General features: G+C 55.2%; 1 protein-coding gene across 5 annotated transcripts in view; it reads left to right on the top strand.

The window, feature by feature from the left end:
- Positions 1–21,052, top strand: part of NBEA (neurobeachin) — a 465,797-nt gene that overhangs the window by 436,396 nt on the left and 8,349 nt on the right. For all 5 annotated transcript variants that reach the window (XM_037057645.1, XM_037057647.1, XM_037057648.1 and 2 more), the window contains 6 exons: positions 3,413–3,580; positions 11,986–12,075; positions 14,330–14,522; positions 16,354–16,425; positions 18,007–18,162; positions 18,506–18,676. In XM_037057645.1, the coding sequence (XP_036913540.1) occupies positions 3,413–3,580; positions 11,986–12,075; positions 14,330–14,522; positions 16,354–16,425; positions 18,007–18,162; positions 18,506–18,676 (850 nt within the window). The remainder of the gene's footprint in view (positions 1–3,412; positions 3,581–11,985; positions 12,076–14,329; positions 14,523–16,353; positions 16,426–18,006; positions 18,163–18,505; positions 18,677–21,052) is intronic.

Consider the following 21,052-nt stretch of genomic DNA (forward strand, 5'->3'; position numbering starts at 1 on the left):
GAAGCGGAGTTTTGAGGAAACGATAGACAGGGCCGGGGAGTGTTCTCGCTCTAGCGTGGAAGAGCAGAGGGAATTCATTCGGAGGAGGGAACATTGTCTCCTCGCCCGGGGTCCCTCCGGCCTGCTGTCCTGTCTGCGGTTTTGGAGGCACCGACCCTGCACCCACTGGAGAAAGGGTCCGCCATCCAACGCCCGTGGGACAGTGTGGAAATGGGAATTGGGTAACCATGTCTACTTAAGGGGTGGCCTCTCTGATTTAAGGCTCACACCTTATTTCCTTCCTTTCCAGTCCCCAGGGTGGAGTTATGGGTTGGGAATTGGTTTATCTAGGCTCCAGGCAACTCTTTCCGCGTTTCGATGCACAGATAGAGGGCACAGCAAGCTATTAAGGCCATGATAACCCTAATAGCTTGGTGATTGATTATTTCTTTATAGTTTTCCATTGTCAGTATTTGTAGTAACGTTGTTTCTGAAAGTCAGAAACGGGTTTGTGCATGAGAACAGTGTTCTGGAAAGAGCAGACCAGCGGACGCTGGTGCCTGGTGACAGGGTGGCCCCGTGTCGGTGCCATCTCCCCACACGCCGCTCCAGCTCGGTGCGGTCCTCGGGCTCTCACTGTGGGAGGTCGGAGATTCAGTTCCCAATGCGCACTCGATCTAGAACCAGATTCAGCTTCCAAATGTTTTCAGTGGACGTTCTTTTCTTTCTGCACAGTAACTAATAAGGTAGGCGATCGATAGCACTTCATCTGTTTACTACCTTATATTTTTGTCATTTAGTTTTATAATTCCCCCAAATACCTGAGGCAACGTCATCGACAATTACAGACAAATATGTGACAGGCAGTCAATTGTCTCTTGATTAGTCCTGCTGCCTCTCTGACACGTAGACTGGACGAGGCAAACAGACTTTTTACAGCTTAGTTGAGGATTATTATAAACCTCCATGAACTAGTAAACCTTAAAACTGAGATGAAATGGGCAAATACCAAGACAAACATACAATGTCAAAATTGGCACCAGAACAGAACAAAAGAACTAGAGACTTTTAAACCTTAAAGAAGTTCAAATGGTGTAAGTAAGTTTCCCATCCCCCGAAATACCCAAGACCATATTCTTTTACATGTGAGCTCTACCGGCTTTTCAAGAGCTAGCGAGTTAGTTTCTTACACGACTCCTTCCAGAAACATGGAGAGTGGGGCAGCTCGGTGTACGAGGCTCCAGTGCCCTTAACTGCATAAGCAGTTACAGCGGGGACCAGGAAGAGACTGTAGGTCTGGATGTAAAAATAGAAAGATCCCAAATAAAATATCATCCAGCAGCCCTAAAGTGTGAACACACAAAAACGCACATGTGTGTGCATTGCATCCAGACCAGCCTTCTGAGATGAGGACGAACAGCAGACACACTGCACCTCCCCGCCCTTGGCTCGGCTTTCAAAGTGCAGGACGAGGCTGTACGGAAACATGAACAAGTTCAAGTGTAACTAATAAGAGCTGCCCAAAACAAAATTGACTTATGGAAATTGATAGAATTTTTCTGTACCATCATTAGCCAAGAATAAAATACGTTTTAAATTTCACAGTCAAAGCAAGTAAGTGGAAGGAAGGAAATAGTTAAGATCAGAGCAGAAAGAAACAAAATAGAAACTTGAAAAACAGTGGAAAAGAGTGATAAAAAATAAGAGTTATTTCTCTGAAAATATAAACAAAATTGACAGATCTTTAGCCAAACACATCAGAAAAAAGAGGGAGGGTCCAAATAATGAAAATCCTGAGTGAAAGGAGAGAGACGACAAACACTGCAGAACTGTAAAGAGTCATTACGAACGCTACCAACAATTACATGCCAGGAAATGCAACAATCAAGAAGGTAGGCTGAATTTCTAGCAGTATATAACCTTCCACTCGATATTGGGCACTTAATACTACGGTTGAACGTCTGATAAAGAAATGCTAAGTTAGCCCTGGCTGGTGTGGCTCAGTGGACTGGGCATCAGCCTGTGAACGGAAGGGTCACTGGTTTGATTCCTGGTCAGGGCGCAGGCCTGGGTTGTGGGCCAGGTGTCCCCAGTTAGGCCGGCAGAGGTGGGACTCCCCCACCTTGAGGCAACCCACACATTGACGTTTTCTCTCCCTCTCTTTCTCCCTTCCCTTCTCTAAAAATAAAATCTTTAAAAATATTAAATGAGAGGACTGGTTTTAAATACTTTCAAATTAGTTGTAAGATGTTAGAAATCAGAGACGCGTGTCCAGAGAATGACCCCACACACTCAGTTACTGCTGCAAGGCAGAAAACTGTTCTCCCTGGCCACACGTAGTTGGCATTGAAGCAGCCAGCCCTTCGGCTTTTCGCCCGTGTTGCTGAAATCGGTGCGCTCTCAGAACCAGTAGAACCTGATGACACGTGAGTGCAGTAAGAGAGAGGCACCGTGAGCCCCCAGCGGCTGTCACTGCTCACGTCACGGGCACGCACTGGAACTCCATGCCCACAGGACAGAGCACCTCTGGGGAGCTATGGCGGCTTCTTAGGGCGTGAAAAGGCCTTTTCTTCCGACTCCTCCTGGTGGCCTCAGCCTGGTCCCTGGCTCTCCTCTCGGTGATTTGCATTCATTTCCCACCAGCTGGCAAACGTCTGAAGCTGCCAAGTGATTCCAAACCTGTGTAATCACAGGGTTTATAAGGAAGGCGTTCTCTTGCTATAGAGGTAAATTTGGAGATTTTAGGCAGAAAAATACATGTATATCAAAGTCTCTAAAATTGGGGTTGGGTGGAAAAGGTGAAAGGATTAAGGAAAAACCTCAAGCACAGACAACAGAGTGGCGATTACAGAGGGAAGGGGGTGGGTGGGGGAGGGGAGGGGGAGAGGGGACAGATGGTGGCGGACGGAGACTGGACTTGGGGCGGGGGACACAGTGCAGTGTGCAGACGGCGTGTGACAGAACATGCACCTGAAACCTGTATAGTTTCATTAACCAGTGTTACCCAAATAAACCCAATGAAGAAGAAAATTTAAATTTAAAAAACTAAAAACAAAGTGATAACTTTCAAGAAAACTAATGTTTAAAAATTGGGAATGAAATCATTGTAAAGTGGCATTAGAACAGGAATTTCAAATTATTTTTTAAACACCGTCTTTGTTAAGAAATCTGCTTAATATTAAAATTTAAATCATGTAGGTAATGGAGTGAAGAGAAAGCTAAGCATTTAAGAGAGAAAGTCTCCTCTTAGGTTTCTGTTCTACCCGAGGCCCCTCCTGGGCCATTTCTGGGAGCAGAGGGCCTAGTGTCGCAGACGGCAAGTGGGACAGCTGGAGCGTGTCCGGCTCCCTCGGGGGACGTTCCCCGTGAGGAGAGGGGGGTACCCCGCGGGGCCATGCGGACTCTCACGACGCTCTCCCCCGACCCGTTCCAGGCCTTGGAGAGCGAGTTTGTGTCCTGCCAGCTCCACCAGTGGATCGACCTGGTCTTCGGCTACAAGCAGCGGGGGCCGGAGGCCGTCCGAGCCCTGAACGTCTTCCACCACCTGACCTACGAAGGCTCCGTGAACCTGGACAGCGTCACCGACCCTGCGCTCCGGGAGGTAGGTGTCCAGTCCCGGCTGGGCCAGCGGCCCGTCCCCCTCAGACGCAGGTTCTGACCTTCCGTCTCTCCGTGCCAACCTCCTTCAGCATCCGTTTCCGAAACACTTGGCGAATGTGGGGAACCGAGTGTTGTGCGTCAGGGCCAAGCAGTGAGACCGTGCCTGTTGGATTGCAGACGCAGAGAATGCGTTCCGGTTCCCTCCCTTCGTTTTTACCTCAGCTTCTGCGTTAAAATGCTTAATGGCTCATGTGTGTTATTCACGAGACCTAGTTGAATATTTAATATGATAGTCCCCATAAAAATAATCTGCCACTGGGTTTTTTAATGAAAGCAAAGTTATAGCCTTCTAAACAGAATACTCAAAAAACGCATCATTAAAATAGATGAGGCTATAGCATTTTACTCCCATATGTTCTCACCCTGAAGTTTTATAGCTAACAGTTGGGAATTATATGTTACAGCAGCGATGTTCAGCTTTTTCATCCCGTGGCACACATAAACGAATTAGCAAGATTCTGCGGCACACCAAAAAATAGAATGTTGACATTTTTGCCAATCCGACCCCCAAAAGGGGTACCCTTTTGACTCATGTACACGGGATGGCTGTTGTTGTGCCAGCCATTGTCACTTCTCTGACAGTCTGGGGGAGAAGAGGTCAGTGCCCCTGAGTAAACAGGCAGGCACTGTGTGTTTGCAGGTCCTTGTGGCGCTCCGGTGGCCACCGCCGTGTTAGAGATGAGGGGAGCCCCTTCAGTGGCAGTGCCGCAGTGAGGCGGTACCCCATCCGGCCGCAGTGCACGGGACAGTCGGACGGGAGGAGAGGGGCGAGCGGCCGCCGCGAGGGGGCGCCGTGGCAGGCTTCCTCTGCCAGCCCCTGCCGGCCCCACCCGTGCGTCCACGTGCCGTGCTCTCTAGCTTTTTGTTTTGAGCTGCAGAGGCGGGAAACTGGTGGCTTTGGGGAAAAAAAGCTGTACGAGAAATCCGCATCCGTAAAGCCATTTCTTGCCACGTCCATAAAACCGCAGCGGCTTTGTGTGGCTTCACGCAGAGAAGGGGGGAGGCTCACGGTCAGGGTCTTTGCACCCTGAGGGCTCGTGTTCAGAGAACACATGGCCAGTGCGGCGCTCAGAGCAATATTGCACCGTATTGTGAACATGAGGAGATGGCATTACCCCCGGGGCTGGCAGTGAGCGGTGGGGGCAGACAGCAAGTGACGGGGGGGCGCCGCTGTAACGAAATTAGTTGGTGCAGTCAGGGAGTTTTCTTCACAGAGCCTCACCCGTGCCTAACGCAGCATCCCCGGGGGGGTGCGGGCTATAATCAGATTATTGGGGGGGTCATTCTGAGCTCACTCTCTGCACAGTGCACCGCTGCCGGGCACGTGCCCTGCGCGCAGACCCTCGCACACCGTCGTCCTCTTTTACAGCCAGTGCTTCGAGTCACAAAAAGAAAATTACTAGAATAGCTTCTTGTTTTATCCTAAGACCACCTCCCAGTTATTTTTTACTTCTCCTGAGTATTGGGCACGTATATTTAGTCGTTACAAAGTCTTGTTCTTGTGAAGAGGGTTGCAGGTTAACCAGTAATCCTCTTGGGCAAATACAAACACAGGGCCCAGCACAAGTTACGCCCCTTTTTTATTACAAACTCTTTTATTACAAAATCACAAGCATGTAAATTCTGTAACATATTATCACACTCAAGCACACCATATGCTATTTTAGGTGAAGCATTCAAATTAAAAGTATAAATTATGACACCCGTGTTGTCACCCGACTGACCACGCCCAAGCAGGCGTCCCTTCTGCCAGACCCTGCACTTCAAGCACATTACATATAATGAAAGTGCAAGGCAGCATGCAAATTGACCCAAAAAATAGCAGATTTTAAAAAATATTTAAATGAGTGAAAAGAGAGATGAGTGAGAGGATAAAATGGAATGAGAATGGAGACATTCTGTGCACGGGCGGAGTATTTTGTTTGAGTCCCGTGGAAACAGCTGCTTCCACAAACGCCGCTCCACAGCTTTGGGCCGAGGGGAGAGCGTCCTGAGGGCCATGACTGTCAGGCTGCCGGGCTTCCTAGCCCTTGAGGTAGGGGTGGCGCCACCCAGGGCTTGCCCGAGAGGCAGAGGATGGAAACAGTGCATCACACGCTGTGCGTGGCGCCTCATGGCCTTGGGGACCGGGCAGCACCAGGCTGCTCGGGAGCTCAGGGCCCCTCCTCCAGCGTCTCATTCCGAGCAGGTCGCTGCTGAGCACTGAGGGGCCCTGACGGAGCCTTTGAGAGGCGATCGGGGACCTGTGTCCTCCCTGCCTCGGCCCTGCTTTCTGGATGCCAGGTGAGGACACCTGGGCCTGCAGCACCGGTTACTAGGGCCGAGACCCCGAGGCGTTTTCTGCGACGACGGCCCTGCAGCAGCACTCGGCTGTCTTTGACCTCGTTTGGAGCCGTTGCGCTGGGCTGTATCATGACGGCCGTCCTAGCACGTGCATTTAAAAAAACACTTACCAAACCCGTGAATTCTTGTGCAGCCTTTTTGTTGTTGAAGATGGAAGAAAATACGCAACATTGATTTTTGGCGTACTGTATGTTTTATTATTTCAAGAAAGATCAAAATGCAACTGAAACACACAAAAATATTTGTGATTTGTGCAGTGTGTGGAGAAGGTGTTTTGACTCATCAAATGGTCAAAGGTCATTTGCAAAGATCCTTGGTCCTCCCGACATTTGGGCCCAAACAACCCTCTGCTGCGGGGCCGTCTCACGCACTGGAAGGTGTTCAGCAGCCCCGGCCTCTACCCACCAGAAGCCAATAGCGGGAGGCCGCTGACATATTTCACATATCTGAATCAGTAAAATGCTGGGTGAAAATGAAAAATGTGCCTTTTATTTTATGGCAAAAACTAAACAGACTTTTTGTCCAACCCCATACCTCCATGCCCAGCCCGCGGGGCCGGCGCGCACACACACAGGTGATGGCCCTGACTCCGCGAGCGGGGCCCCTGACACCTGCGTCAGCTCGGCACATGGGTCAGCAGATTGAAGGGCCTCGTGGGACTCGAGTTCACCTCCGCCCCACTCCCTCCCCGTCCCTGCCTCCTCTGCCGTGGACCTAACGTATTCCCACGGGAAAGCTCTGTGCGAGCATCCGAGAGCCTGCGACAGAGGAGAAGCCAGCGAGCGAGCGCTGCCTGATGTGGCCAAGGGGCTGGTCCTGCTCCACCTCCCTCTCTGGGCAGGAGGAGCCTGGAGCGCCCACACGTGCTCACACGGAAGCACTTGGCGTCAGTGGTGCAGAGAAGGGTGCTCGTTAGAAGGGTGCTCGTTAGTGTGGCCCTTGGGCAAAGCCCTTGTTTGCTTGTCACCTGGACCCCCACCCACAGACACACCCCCGGGGCGAGGCCCTCAGGGAGGCAGAGTGCCTCATTCAGAACATCCCCCTTGAGTCCCCCCATGGGGGGCTCCCGCCGGAGTCAGTGCTCCCTGGACAGCCAGACACAGGCTCCCAGAACAAAGCTGCGTCCCCAACCGTGGCACTGCTGTTGAGCTCAATGCATTGCTTTGTCTGCTTGTGTTTATTGCAGCGTCTGGAACATGCTGCGATCACTGCATGTTCCGTAAACGAAACCAAAGGAAGACTCATTGAAGCTACCTTACACTGACCTCCAGCCTGAGGAAGGTGATGCTTTTCAAATCCTTGAACAGAACTCTGGTTTAAAAGAGAAGTACCTAATACATGAATGTCCCTTTCGTAAAAAAGGGAAAAAAGGCCGCATTTCCAGCAGTCGGGGCTGAACTGTGAGAAATGGCTTCCGGTTACTGACTCCCTCCTCCCCACAGGTGAAACCATGAAACAGCACCAGCCTCTGCAATTATGGCGTAAAGATGTCAAGAAATTAGAGGTCAGAATAACAGGTCATTTTCTCCTCTACGTCAGATTTAACATTGACATTCTCTGACAGCTTTGCGTCTCTGGCTGGGGAAAATGTGACGGCTTAACTCCCGGTACCTTGTAAAGCAGTAATTGGTAATAAGCTTTCTGGTGACAGCCTGCAGGCAGGGACGAGACAGGACGCTGCAGGGGTGCAGCCTGACGTCGAGTGTGGACGCGGGCCTGCTCGGTCCCAGCAGTCCCGAAGTTGTCCCGCTCTCGCCGACGTCGTGGTCTGCACACTCTTCTTCACGGGGGAGCTCCGCCAGCTGCACAGTCGCCTCACGCACGACGGCAGGTCTTTCTCCTTATCCGTTTTTACATACTAATAAAAAATTATGGGATCCGACTTACAGTCTTACTCCCCAATGATGGCCGAGAAACTCCATCCTAGGACCTGCCTGTGGTCCCCAGGGCTGCCGCCTGCTAGCCCCTCAGACACCATCCACAGACACTGCATAGGCAGCGTCACCAGGGACCTTGCTGGGACTGGACTTGTAGGCCTGTCACCGTCCTGCAGGGTCAGAACCCGCCTATGGGGGCCCAGCTGACCTGTTAGCAGCTGTGCGGAGCTTCAGAAGTGCAGCCCTGCTGGAGTGCACCAGGGCGGTCTGGAAAAGTTGTTTTTTCCCCAGTGGTAGGGGGTGGTGCAGTGAACCCTCGCGTGACTACCGGCCACTTTCAGGTACTCACACCGTATCCATCTGACGGCCCCTGAAACACTGTCCCCACCCCCGTGGGCGTTTCAACATCCAGGAGGTGGGGTCAAGTAGGTTTATTTTGAAAAAAAATCTCAAGGCATTTCCTATATATTCCCAGTTAACGGCCGTTAGTCTCTCAACTCCTAAACTCTAAACGGTGTTGACCCTAAAACTAACCCTAAATTGACCCTGAAACACCTATTAAATGATTTTCCCAACACCCAGCTCAGTGCGGCCTCAGAGCCAAGCCTGGGCGAGGGCTCCTGATTCTCAAGTCGAGGCTTCTTCGGTCCCGTTATTTTATAGGAAGTTACAAACTGCGCATTGCTGGTGCTGATGCTCGTTTGGGGTGACCTCTCCTTACTTCCAAAACGAGGACTAGAAGCCGAGGGACACCTCATGTGTATTTCCACTTTGTCCAACTGAACCGTGTTAACTTGTTTATACTTTGAATATGCTAAAACTTTTTTTCTTTGCTTCTCGGCCGCCCCAGAGGAACTCCCTGTTTTAGAACAGCTCCAACGTGTTTAAAAACGATTTTTTTCTTTTTCTTTTTTTTAAATATTTTTATTTATTTATCTTTAGAGAGGAAGGGAAGGAGAAAGGAAGAGAAACATCAATGTATGGTTGCTTCTCATGCATCCCCTGCTGGGAACTGGCCCCCGCTGGGAACTGACCTGCAACCCAGGCATGTGCCCTGACTGGGAATCGAACTGCAGTCATCTGGTTCCCAGGCCCGTGCTCAATCCACTGAGCTACACCAGTCAGGGCTTTAAAAAACGATTTTTTTCTAATTGTATGTCCTACCTACTTCTTGGTAGGTCTTAGCCGGGGATAGAGTGAGGGCTGTGTACATGTGACTGCTCAACCTCCAGCAAAATCATGTTTAGAAGAATCCATGTAACAATTACACGTAAGACTCCAATTGACTGCATGGAGTTTCCTGTACGTGCTGGCCGACGTAGGGGCCGCGTCTGGGAGCCAGACCCAGCCGTGGGGGCCAGAATTGTGCAGAATTGTATGCAGAGTAACAGACCTATGCTGAGTTTTTTCTAATACCAGTCCCAGTGATATAGAAAGAATGCACCTTAAAATTACATTTAAGTAGTTTAAGGGCCTTTTAAAAAATATTTGGAAATTATTAATGAAAAATTGTACATAACAAAAAAGCCTCTCATGCTGTGGATGAGCCATTTCCTACGCAACCTTCCAACCTCAGCTTGTGCCCTTTCCTGGAAGTCTGTTCCCAGCAGCCCTGTGTCCCTCCCTGCCCCTGTGAGCCTGAGTCTGACCCACACAGGACTCCTCGGGGCTCTGTGGGCGGCTCCCGCCCCGCGGCCCTCCTGCCGCCCTGCTCCCTGACTCGTCTTCTGTCCTCCTGGGGCCCGAGGTGGCGTCCCTTGGCGTAGAGGGACCGTTCAGCCCGTGTTTGCCAAGTGTTCTTTCAGAGCTGAGCTGCAAGCAGGGAGGAGTTTTCTCCAGCGCGGTGCTTTCCTTCCTCCGGGCTCCCCTGCAAATTCTGCACAGATCCGCCCCCCAATGCCCCCTGCACACCCAGCAGCCGTGGACTCTGTGGGGCGGAACCACAGCTCTGGCCTGCCGCGGCTCGGACAGAGCACAGGGATGCACATGAAGAGTTGTGTGGGATTCCTTCCTGAAGGGGCAGAGTGGGGTGAGCTGTGGGGACCTGGGGATGTTCCTTGGGGTTTCTGGAATCTGGGGGGGAGTCACAGCCCAGCCTGGTCAGCCTCCGGGACGCCTGTCCTCCGTCGGGGGCGGTTCTCGGAACCACGGCTCCGCCACTCCGCTCAAGGGGCACCCTGGGTGCTCTTCCTTCCCGGCCAGAAAGGAAACTCAGCACGAGGGTGTTCTGACAGTGGGGAGCGCACAGAACACCGGACAGGGCCCCGAAGAAAGTCCGTGGGCTCCCACTCCCCGTACCAGGGCCTGTGGTGACGAGAGAGCTGAGGGACGCATGAGCTCTGAGTCCCGGGGAGGAGAAGGCAGCTCAGATCTGCCTGTCGGAACCAGCCCCTCGGGCCGGCCGCGGAGGCATGTGACTGGGAGGGGGTTCGGTCTCGTCTGAAGGAGGTGATCGACGTGGGGGGCCACCACTCACAGTGCGTGGGACACACGTGCCTCTGTTCCTCGTCAGAGGCGCCCCAGAAAGCTGTGCGGAAACTTCCTGGAAGTTAGGTCAGCTCATAATGTTTTCTCCTACCATCCTAACACTTCCCTTTCAGCCAACAGTAAAGTCCAGCAGAGCGTGTCTGCGGATTCAGTCCTCCTGTGAGCCTGGAAGGGCTCCCCGCTGAGCCCCGGGGCACTGAGTGGGGAGGCCTGCAGGTTCAGGTTCAGCCCTGTCTCCTAGCCAGGCCGGCCTCTTTTGGAGGAGCAGGGGACACCCGCAGCAGAGCCCGTGGCTGGGGAGGCCCAAGCCGTCCCCGACTCCCTGAGCAAAGCGCTGGCCGCCTGAGCCGGCACAGCTGGAAGGGGAGTGCGCCTTTGACCCTGACCCCACCCTGAGGAGGGAAGCAGGGTGCTGTCTGAGTACAAGCCAGGTCGGTAGCCACACTGTGCACACGAGTGGGCGCCGTGCATGCGAAGCCTGGGCGGCGGGTGGGAGTGGCGGGACGCCTGCAGAGCCTTCCCCCTCTCACCTGCACGCCGCCACGCACCCCGTGGTTCACTTTTACCAGCAGCCCAATCGCCACCGCTTTGGGAGGATGTCAGTGCGGTAGCAGAGTAACGTTGCAGTAGATACTGTGCTTCTCCCCATCGACGTAAATTGCATAGAATATTTCAGAAGAAGTATCTCTGCCAGGTTGGCTTAGTGCGTTGGGGTATTTTGCCTGCAGGCTTTGCACATAGAAGATACGTTTAGTTCTCTTACGAGATTATCTCTCGGACATACACGCACAACACACACACACCTCACCATCCAGATGGTCCGAGGTCTGAAGCTGTTTGCCTTCGCGGGCAGCCCGGAGACACCGGGACCCCTGAGCTCCTCGCGCCCCGACTACGGCGAGCGCCGCCCGGCTCAGGGCGGCCGCGTCGCTGTTTCCCCTGGGGTTGGTGTCCGTCCGCAACTTCAGAAATTTAGAGAGAAAGAAATTTATACCTTAAAGTAATATTCCAGAATTCATCTTAAAATAGCATAGCGCGCTAAAACATATTTTTGCGGTGAAAGTTTCACCATATTTGGTCATTTCACAAAAAGTCTTAGTGTTCCTTCCCCCGATTGCCTTCCAAATTGATCGGAACGTGTGCTTTTCCGAGTCTTACTTGGCTCCGTCTGTGGCCTTGACGTCTCATTCCTTCCTGCCCACGAAGATCCCGGAAGCTCACTTCATCCGAGACCCCCACGTGCCCCTTCTCACAGTGGACTTGGCCCAGGCACACGTGTCGTAGACCGTGTTCTGTGGGTTCTTGTGGTCTTCGGTCTATGGCCGAGTGCACAGGTGCGTGTGCTCATGGGTGGGTGTTTGCACACGGAACTGCAGCGTCTCCTAATCATGGTGGCTGTGTTTGCACAGGGAACTGCAGCGTCTCCTAATCATGGTGGCTGTGTTCACAGACGTGCATTGGAAGGGGACACAGGCCTGCTCCCCAGTACTAACCCTCGGACAGTTGGCAGCTGGGGGGGGGGGCCGGTGCACTGTCCGGGCCTTTCTCACGGCTGACGTGGGACACCCTTGTGCGGTCGGGGCCCGGCCCTCTCCCTCACTGATGCACATTGCTCGTGACGGTCCCTCCCTCCCTGCAGGCCACAGAGGCTCAGATCCAGGACTCCGGCCAGACGCCGTCCCAGCTGCTCATCGAGCCGCACCCGCCCCGGAGCTCGGCCATGCACCTGGTGAGACTGCCGGCCCCCGGGGTCGCCGCTGCTTTGTCCCGGGCCCGGGTCAGATCAGAAACGGAGGTGGGCAGGTTTTAGTGGCTTCCAGGTGCCTCGGTTAACTGTCCCCTCCATGCCTGCTGACACCCCAGGCAGAATCAGAGTGGGGAGGGCAGTTCTGGCCTGAAAGTCCTGGTGCAGCCGGCTCAGCTGTGGGCTCAGGAGAAGAGCCGCCCCGACTCTGCCTGCCCCCAGACCGGGTTAGGCCCACTGATCGGGAGGAAGAACACACAGACACCACGTACTGTCCTACTGAATCCTTTTCGGGAAGGGGAGGGAAGGGGAGTAGTTCATCTTCAGAAAAGGAAAGCTGTGTAAAGGGGACTTGTGGCCACGGCAGAGGGTCAAGGACAGGGGCCTGGGGGCCAGGCCTGGGTCCGACGGCATCTCTGCCCTGGGCAGCGAAGGGCCGAGGCAGGTGTGCGTGCCTCCTGTTAGCCTCGGCGTCCCTGACAGTGTCACATGTGGGACTCAGTCCACATGGCACTGAGACCAGCAGCCGGCCTGCGGCAGGGGGTCCGCCAGCGTCAGCTGCTCACAGCGCAGCTTGTACTCCCGTCGGCAGGGATAGGCAATGTGCCTCCTCTGTGCACGTGAACTTGAAAAGCTCACTGTCACAGCGGTGCAGCCCTTTTTCAGTCTGAGAGAAAAGAGTGAGCATTTCCCTCGTTATCTAATTCGGAGAAAAAGTCTTCTGATAAACTTACTTAGAATTAATTTTTAAACTTATTTTTCACAAGTATTTCTGTAGTACAAAATGCTGGAAGGTAAACTTGTGTTCACTGTTTGCGAAAAGCATGTGGGTAGTGCGCTTCGTCAGCTCTCTGGACAGTCACCAGAGCTGCCAGCGCCCTGGCTCTGGGGGAAGAGCTCTGGGATGCGGCCCGCGATGTGTGTGGACACACTCGGAGAGCCCCTTGCTTTGTGGCGGAAGCACCGTGTGCACCTTCCCTTTATTCTGTCAGCCACTCCCCACTGTGTGGATCCCGTGTGTCTCAGGTGAACCCCGAGACAGTGAACCCCGGCCCCACCCTGCCGTCAAGGATCTGATCATCCAACTCCTAGTGGAGCGCAGGAGTAGACGCGTTTGTTTGAACGCACCAGCCCCCTCTGCCGCAGCAAAGCCGGGCCTCTCATGACAGCGCACCAGGTCTGCCTGGGGCTTGCCGTCCCACGTCAACGCCCGGTCCCCACGCAGGCACCCGGCCCCCAGGCGGGCCTGCAGCTGCGGCCTCGAAGCCTCGAGCCTCAAGAGAAAGCCTTTTTAATAAACTGTCCAAGCGAGCACTTCTCACGAGTTACTTAGGAAATGCTCTGGCAGAAGAGTTTATCCCTGAGTCAGTTTTCTCTGTTTAGTAACAACAATAAAAATATTTGTCCTGGATTAATGCCCGGTCAGAATTCATTACCTTCCTAGGGGAAACTGTCAGAGACACAATTGGCACGGAACTGCTTACAAAGCGAACGCACGCTCTCTGGGGCCGTGTCGCAGAGGGTTCACGCGCGCAGCAAGCAGCCACAGCCCGTATAGGGACCCTCTGTGGAGTGCGCCTCCAGGTCCCTGCTGGCTGTGGCTCTGCGGCAGTGTTCTTGGTGGTTTACGGCGCTCAGCAGTGGCGCTGGGAGTGTCTGCCTCCTACCAAGTCACACGTAGGCTAGATGTCTAAGGACCTGAGGACCTACGGGGAACAAAGGCAGGGTCACCCCACTCTGAGCAATGGGCAAGGCGGGCGAGCCGTGCGCCACACACAAGGGTGTGCAAGGCCCTGTCCGGGGAGACGGTCTCCGTCCCACTGTGCGACAGTGGCCATGACCCCGGCCAGCCAGGTCAAAAGTGGAAGTGTCCATCAGTTCACTCCACACTTCCTGGGAACAGCCGGGATGACTGACGCGGCCGGTTCCCCACCAGCCTGGTGTTTTAATTGCATGGAGCCTCTGGGCTCACCGTGGGGACACCCCGACAAGCTTGCTCCTTGTGGAGTGGTGCCGTCTGGTGGCACCTGCATGGGGTGGGGAAGGACTTGGTACTGCTGGTCCGGGCCGGCCAGAGCTCTGCTCGCTCTCCGCTGTGCCCGCTGCACGGATCGGAGCTGGAGTAATGGCTTTGTTCTCCCCTGTGCCCAAGCTGCCCTCGTCTGCCTGAGCCTCCCCTCCCAGAACTCGCACTGACCACGCTGTCCCTGTCCCCTGTCGCCCCACCCCTGCCCCACAGTGCTTCCTCCCCCAGAGCCCGCTCATGTTCAAAGACCAGATGCAGCAGGATGTCATCATGGTGCTGAAGTTCCCGTCGAACTCCCCCGTCACCCACGTGGCCGCCAACACGCTGCCCCACCTGACCATCCCGGCAGTGGTGACGGTGACCTGCAGCCGGCTCTTCGCAGTGAACCGGTGGCACAACACAGTCGGTACGTGTGCCCTGGCAGGCCCTGCGCTGTGGGCTCCTAAAGCCACCAGCAGGTCGGATGGGGGCTGCGCGGGCTGGTCTGCCCGGTGCCACCACGAGCTGCCAGGAAAATAACCACGGGCCTGATGACAAGACCCCTATCTGTCGTGCTCAGCTGTCCTGCCCCAGGGGCTCCCGGTGCCAGGCACTCGGGCGAGCCTTCAGTGAGTATTTGACAAGGGAGCAGTTCTGCAAACAAGCAGGTCCTTCCCCGACTCTGCCACTGCCCCCCCCAGAAAAGTCAAACAGCCCTGGCTGGGTGGCTCAGCTAGTTAGAGCATCATCCTGATACACCAAGGTTGTGGGTTCGATCCCTGGTCCAGGCACATACGAGAGTCGACCATTGGATGCATTAAGTAAGTGCAGCAACAAATCATTCTGTGTGTGTGTGTCTGTCTGTCTCTTTCTCTGTCTCTCTCTGTCAAATCAATGAATAAAACACTTAAAACCCAGTCTCCCCCATATTAAACAAAAGTGAACTTGAATCTGGGTTCCCTGGGTGCTGGCCTCCAGTCCTGTTTCTCTCCTGCCATGCACTTCAGCAGCATGTCTCAGAAGGGCCCCGTGTCAGGGAGCCTTGCGCCCTGGGAGGGCGGCCGTGAGCAGACCCACGCCCTCTTTGTGAAGTAACCCAGCCTCAGTTCCACTCAGTGACTTCCCAGGGGTCCCCACCCAGCCCGTCCCTACAGTTCCTGCCAGTGCACCCACTCGGGTATGCTGTGATTGGGGTATAACAGTGGACGCAGTGGCCCCTAATCCAGTCAGGGCCGGGGGATGGGGGGCATGAGCCCCTTACGTGGTTGTTTCCTGACCGGAAGGGGTGAGCCTCAGTGAACTGGCCCGGTCTCTCCACCGATGTCCGTGGGGCTCCAAAGGGCAGAGCGACATCTGTGGCTCGTTCTCCCAGGTTCCCAATGCACCTGTTCGCGGCTTGCGGCCGTGTGGCCAACGTGAGGTGGAACTCCTTTCGTTCCGCCCGGAGTGTGCGGCCCACATCTTCAAAAACAGGGTGGGGCAGGGGTAGGCTCACCCCAGTTGTTCGTGTGGAAAATAACGTGATAAGTAATGCAGGATAATGCGGGAGTTTCGCGTGTCCTTCGCTGCAGACCTGATTTTGCCCCACCCCGTATGTGACTGCCATTCACAGGAGTGCATGTCAGCCTCAGGAACTGTTTTACGTGGACAGAGAGTTACAAAGGACTGAATTTTTCTTTGCGGTCGTTCAGAAGTATTGTATGTTACGTAACCACATGTAAAAAATCATGGCTGATGAGCTCAGTCAAGGCCCGAACATCCGTCCTCTGGCGGAAGGTCTGGCTGAGGCTGAGACCCCAGCTGCGGCTCAGTTTCACTCCTGCGTTTGGCTTGTCCTCTGCTGAAGGGCTCCCACGCAGGTGGGGGCCCCGGCCACTCTGCCCTGCCCAGGCCACCCGTGCCCCACCCGCCCTGCTGCCTCTCCCTGTGTTTCAGGCTCACGAGTGGCCCGGCAACCTCAGCTCTCTTTCCGGTTCGAGAAATGTCACCGCCTGGTTCCTCCGGCTTTTTCTGGTGTTGGGTGGTGGTGCGCTGCCCAGCTCTCTCCGTTCTGCACCCGGAGCAGAGAGCAGCAGTCTCCGTCGTGATGATTTTCACACCATCAATAAGGACCTATCCTGGGCCGAGTCATTCTTACAGTATTCACCAATAACTTTCCAGCAGCGGCATACTCTGTACCATCATCGTAAAACACCGCTCAGTTGGAAGTGCCTCTTTCCTGAGGGTGTGACGTGGTTTTCTCTCTCTTTGACCCGCAGGCCTCAGAGGAGCACCGGGCTACTCCCTGGACCAGGCCCACCACCTCCCCATAGAGATGGACCCCCTCATTGGTACGCGGACCGCGGGGCGCAGGGCCGCCTCCGCCTGGGTGTCAGCATGATGGTGCCTGGCCTCCCTGTTTCGGTCGAGCTGGTTCAAAACAGTATTTCCAAACGGAACTAACTTTCAGCCTAAACTGGTCTCTAACAACTTACATTATTTAAAATACATAAGGGCTCAAAAAGATTCTTAAAACTAAAACTGAAAACACCTTTTCTAGAGATCTCTATTTAGCAGGGCCAGAACATTTTTTAAACTGATAAGAGCATACCAGCTTTTTAAATTCAAGGTTTCATATGGATTACAAACACGCAAGCTGTGACTCTGCAGGCAGAGTCACAAACACCCAAAACAGCCACACCCTGTTCCTCGGCAGTCCCAGGCCTGCGTCTCGCGCACGGGGGTGGTATGCAACCCTCATTTTCGTTCTGCCTGTTCCAAGGGATCGAGTGGAGAACTGATTTTAAAACAATGAAATTTCTGTGAATTATTAAGTCACATGCAAGTCACAGTCTTTTTTTCCTCGAGCTAGTTCACCGTTTTTATGTCTCTGAAGGAGAGAAGGTTGAGGGCCAGGGGCGTTTTGAGAGTCTCGCTACCCCTCTGCCCAGGAAACGCCAACAAGGTCACATACCCACAGACGTGTCCGTGGGAAAATTAACATCTGTATTCCACCAAATGAATGACCAATCACAGAGCTTTATGTGTATTTATCACTTGCTTCATTTTTGAGTGACTTAGAACCTTTCACTTTCTTCCTGTTTGCTATAATTCTTGTATGAGTTTCCGTTGTTCACCTTCTCCAGTGAGGATTGTTCCAGTGTCCCACAGCCACACACAGTAGCCCAGAGTGCACTAGTGTCAGGGACAGCGGTCCTGGGTGTCTGCGCTCTGTGTCTAAGCACTCGGCCCAGGGACTCTGCCTGAAGGGGCGCAGGCGTCAGGGGGGCAGACGCCCGGGGGAAAGCAGCCTGGCTGGGTGCTGGCCGCATTTCTCTGCACGCCGGCTCCCGCCACATCCCTCCCGCCCTCCGCCCCTACCCCGGTCTGGGAACGCCTCCTGTTTGGTGAAGGTGTGGGTCTTGAAGGTGACTGCCCCCCAGCTTCCTGTGGGCTGCCCCCTAACAGCAACCGCCCCTCCCATCCCCACTCCCCCCACGTGAATTGTGGATGCCGCCGGAAAATGACAGGCAGGGCACGCGTGAGGGTGTGCTCCCTTACACGGCGCAGCTCACGCAGTGATGTGGCGGCCCCTCGTTGCTGGGCTCGCGCGAGCGAGCGAACGCCCGCAGCACTGGACGCGTTCAGAGTTCTCGCTCCTGCGAAGTCATTGGAATTCCTCACATCACGTGTGTTTTTTGGTGGAGGAAGAACCTAAATTTACGATGGTTTTTAAAGATGTCATATGGATCACAGATAATCGCTGCTACTAAGAACGTTTATCTTTCTCATTGGGTGAATGTTAAAAATCTTAACAGTCTTACAGGCTTGAGCAAGCCGTTTTCACACAAACGAGGCACGGAAGTGCCCTCCGCGGACGCTCGTGGCGCGCGTCGAGAGCTGTCTCTGAACTGTCCTCTGCTCTCGCCCAGCCAACAACTCCGGGGTCGGCAAGCGGCAGATCACCGACCTGGTGGACCAGAGCATCCAGATCAACGCGCACTGCTTCGTGGTCACCGCCGACAACCGCTACGTGCTGGTCTGCGGCTTCTGGGACAAGAGCTTCCGCGTGTACTCCACGGAGACAGGTGGGCGCTGCCGTCGTGGGCGCGAGCGGGGGTCGCCATCCGCCACTCGGGGCCCAGCTCGACCCCCGGGTTCCCGGACACAGGGCACTGCTGTCCCCTCCCCTGGGCAGATCGAGTAAAAGACCTTACAGCGCCCCTTCGTCTAACCCGAGCAAAAAAAGTGCATCCTTAGTTACCCTGCAAGTTCTTTCCTTAACAAGCCCAAGCAGCGGCCGGTGGTGTTTTTCGGAAGCAGTCGAGGCAGCCAGTCTGCAGCCGGGTCTGAGTCCCCTCCCGAGGGACACAGGGTCCCTCTGCAGGGCAGGTGACAGGAGGCCTTCACGCTGCTGTTTCTGTGTCCCAGGGAAACTGACGCAGATCGTGTTCGGCCACTGGGACGTGGTCACCTGCCTGGCCCGGTCGGAATCCTACATCGGCGGAGACTGCTACATTGTGTCAGGCTCGCGGGATGCCACGCTGCTGCTCTGGTACTGGAGCGGACGGCACCACATCATCGGGGACAACCCCAACAGCAGTGAGTACGCCAGCCCCACCCCACTTCCCGGGGAGCTGGGGCGGCAAAACCCGGGGCATCAGTGGCAGAAATTTCTGCCGGAAGGGGGCTGCCTGCAAAGGGTCTGCAAGAGCAGGGGCGTCAACCCTCCACGCAGCCGCCCTGCCTTCACCGCCCCCTGCTGGAGTTCCAGGGGCTCACCTGCAGGAGAGAGCCTGCCCACGCCCCGCTGGTCATTTGCAGGTGACCGAGGGCCCCTCAGCACAGTCTTGGGAGAGCGAGAAAGTGAACGCGGAGTGTTAGTTGTCTTCCTGCTGTTGTTATTCCACTCCCTTACCTACGGTTTGTCTTCTGGGCAGAGGCGGCTGGTGGGCTTGACCCACTCTGCCCACCCTGTGAATTCGTGCTCTCTTTTGCATCATCCTTACTTTCGAGTGGGCAGGTCTCTCAGTGCCACAGAGAGAAAGTAAGCGATGCTTGTGGGGTTTTTAGGTGTGGGAAAATTCATGGTTTCGTTGTGTCAAACGCATTATGGTGACTAAGTTAAACCGTAGAAAAAGTTTTTTTCTGATTATTTAGTCGTTTGAATGGATGTGTGACCAAGACAGCAAGGGTTTACTTGCGACCAGATGATCAGAGTTTCAGGCCGTAGAGAACAAAGCAGAAGCCGCGCAGCGCGCAGTGCGCGGGACGCTGGTTTATTGGTAGATCTCCCAGTGCTCACAGTCGCTGTCGCTTTCAAACGCATGCCTGTGAACGTGGAAAATGTCCCTGGGAAGTGGCCGAGGCCTGACCCCCTGGCAGCGTGGCAGGCACGTGAGGGGCAGAAGCTTCCGTGGGGAGCAGGCTCTTCCCCGCAAACAGGGAGTCCAATTTGGAGGTGAGGGAAATCCATTTGCACGCTCTCATTGGAGCAGCCTCCCTAGTGAAAGGGAGGCACCCAGCAAGCCGTCTGCGCTCTGAGCGGATTGGATTTTTGTCAGGCGGTGTCCTGGACTTGGCGGCGGGTCCCCCGAGCCTGTCTCTGACCCGTGTTCTCTGAAAGGATCAATGCTATTCCTGGGGCTCCCCAGGGCCCCAGATTTCATCGATCTTGGGACTTGACAGCTCCCGTTACGTGCAGTAGCTTCCAACGAGGTCCTCGCAGGAGGGGCAAGTCAACACTGCTGTCTCCCCCAGGGGCGTGGGACCTCGGCTCAGCACCCCCCTGCCTTTGCAGGGCGTGGCTTTACTGCACTGCCCGGCCCCAGGCGCTGTCCGGGGCTCTGGCTGACACACGCACAGCAGGTTCTCGAGATCACGGCAGCAGGAAACGCTGCAAGAGGATGCACTGGCGTCTCTTCCAGTCACACCCGCAGATCTGCAGGGGACGTGCAGAGGACATGACACTGTGCTCATTCTGCTTCGCTTCTTAAAAGCAAGTCTTGCAGCGATGCCTAAGTACTGCACTCAGGATGGCGGAGAAGCCCGCCTCAGCTCTGGGTCCTGACCCCTGCCAGCTACAGCCTGCCCCCAAGCACTGGCCGGATCCCACCCCTCTCTTTGTGGGTAGCCAGCCTTCCTTCCGGCCACTGTCGCAGCACCCAGCCCCACAACCCCATGTGCCGCCCAAGTGCGCAGAGGTGAGGCCTCGGACAGGGACGACGAGCGACGTCCTCAGTGCGTGCGCACATCTGGGACGGCGGGTCTGCCTTCTTTCCCAGGACCAGGGGACCACTGTCAGGTTCAGCATGTGTGAGACCCCCTGCTCAGTGAGCGTCAGAGCCTGTTACATCTGCGGGGGGTGGTGGCTCCAGCACATGGGCCGTGCAACCCCCGTCCGCTCGGCCTGACCTTGGGAGGTCAGACCAGTCTCGCGACTGGCCAGGGGGCTGGCTGGCCGGCCCTTGCCCCGGGGCCTGTGCCTTGCCCTTGGTGGAACACAGGCTGCACACACCTTTGGCATGGGTCAGAAGCGAGAGGAAAACGGGGGCTGCCCTGTTCTCAGGACCAGAGGAGCTTCAGGCTGCAGAGCTGGGGGCAGGGCCAGGGTGACAGCCGGAACGCCAGGCAGAGCCCTGCGACCTTGGACGGCTGCTGCGGTGATTGTTTCTGGAAGGCGACGGTGGGACGGGCGGCCAGGGTCAAGGCTTCGAGGGAAGCGGGCTGCCCTGCGCCAGTGGTCTCACAAAACAAGCCGGCCAGGCCACTGTCACCTCGGAAGGAGGGAGGAGGGCCCTGTCTACCTTCCCTTTTCTGCCGAGGGCTCCGGGAGCTTGACTAGGGGGGCCGCACCCCAGCCATGCTTCTCCTGGGGCATGGGGCCCGTGGGAACGCACACCCAGCCTCTGGGCCCTGGAGTGGGTCCTGGGCCGCAGCCCTGTGGTGGCCAAGGTCACGGCATCCTGAGAAGAGTCT

Source organism: Sturnira hondurensis, unplaced genomic scaffold (genome assembly GCF_014824575.4).
Source record: "Sturnira hondurensis isolate 20B ecotype Veracruz unplaced genomic scaffold, ASM1482457v3 Scaffold0009719, whole genome shotgun sequence".
NCBI lineage: Eukaryota > Metazoa > Chordata > Mammalia > Chiroptera > Phyllostomidae > Sturnira > Sturnira hondurensis.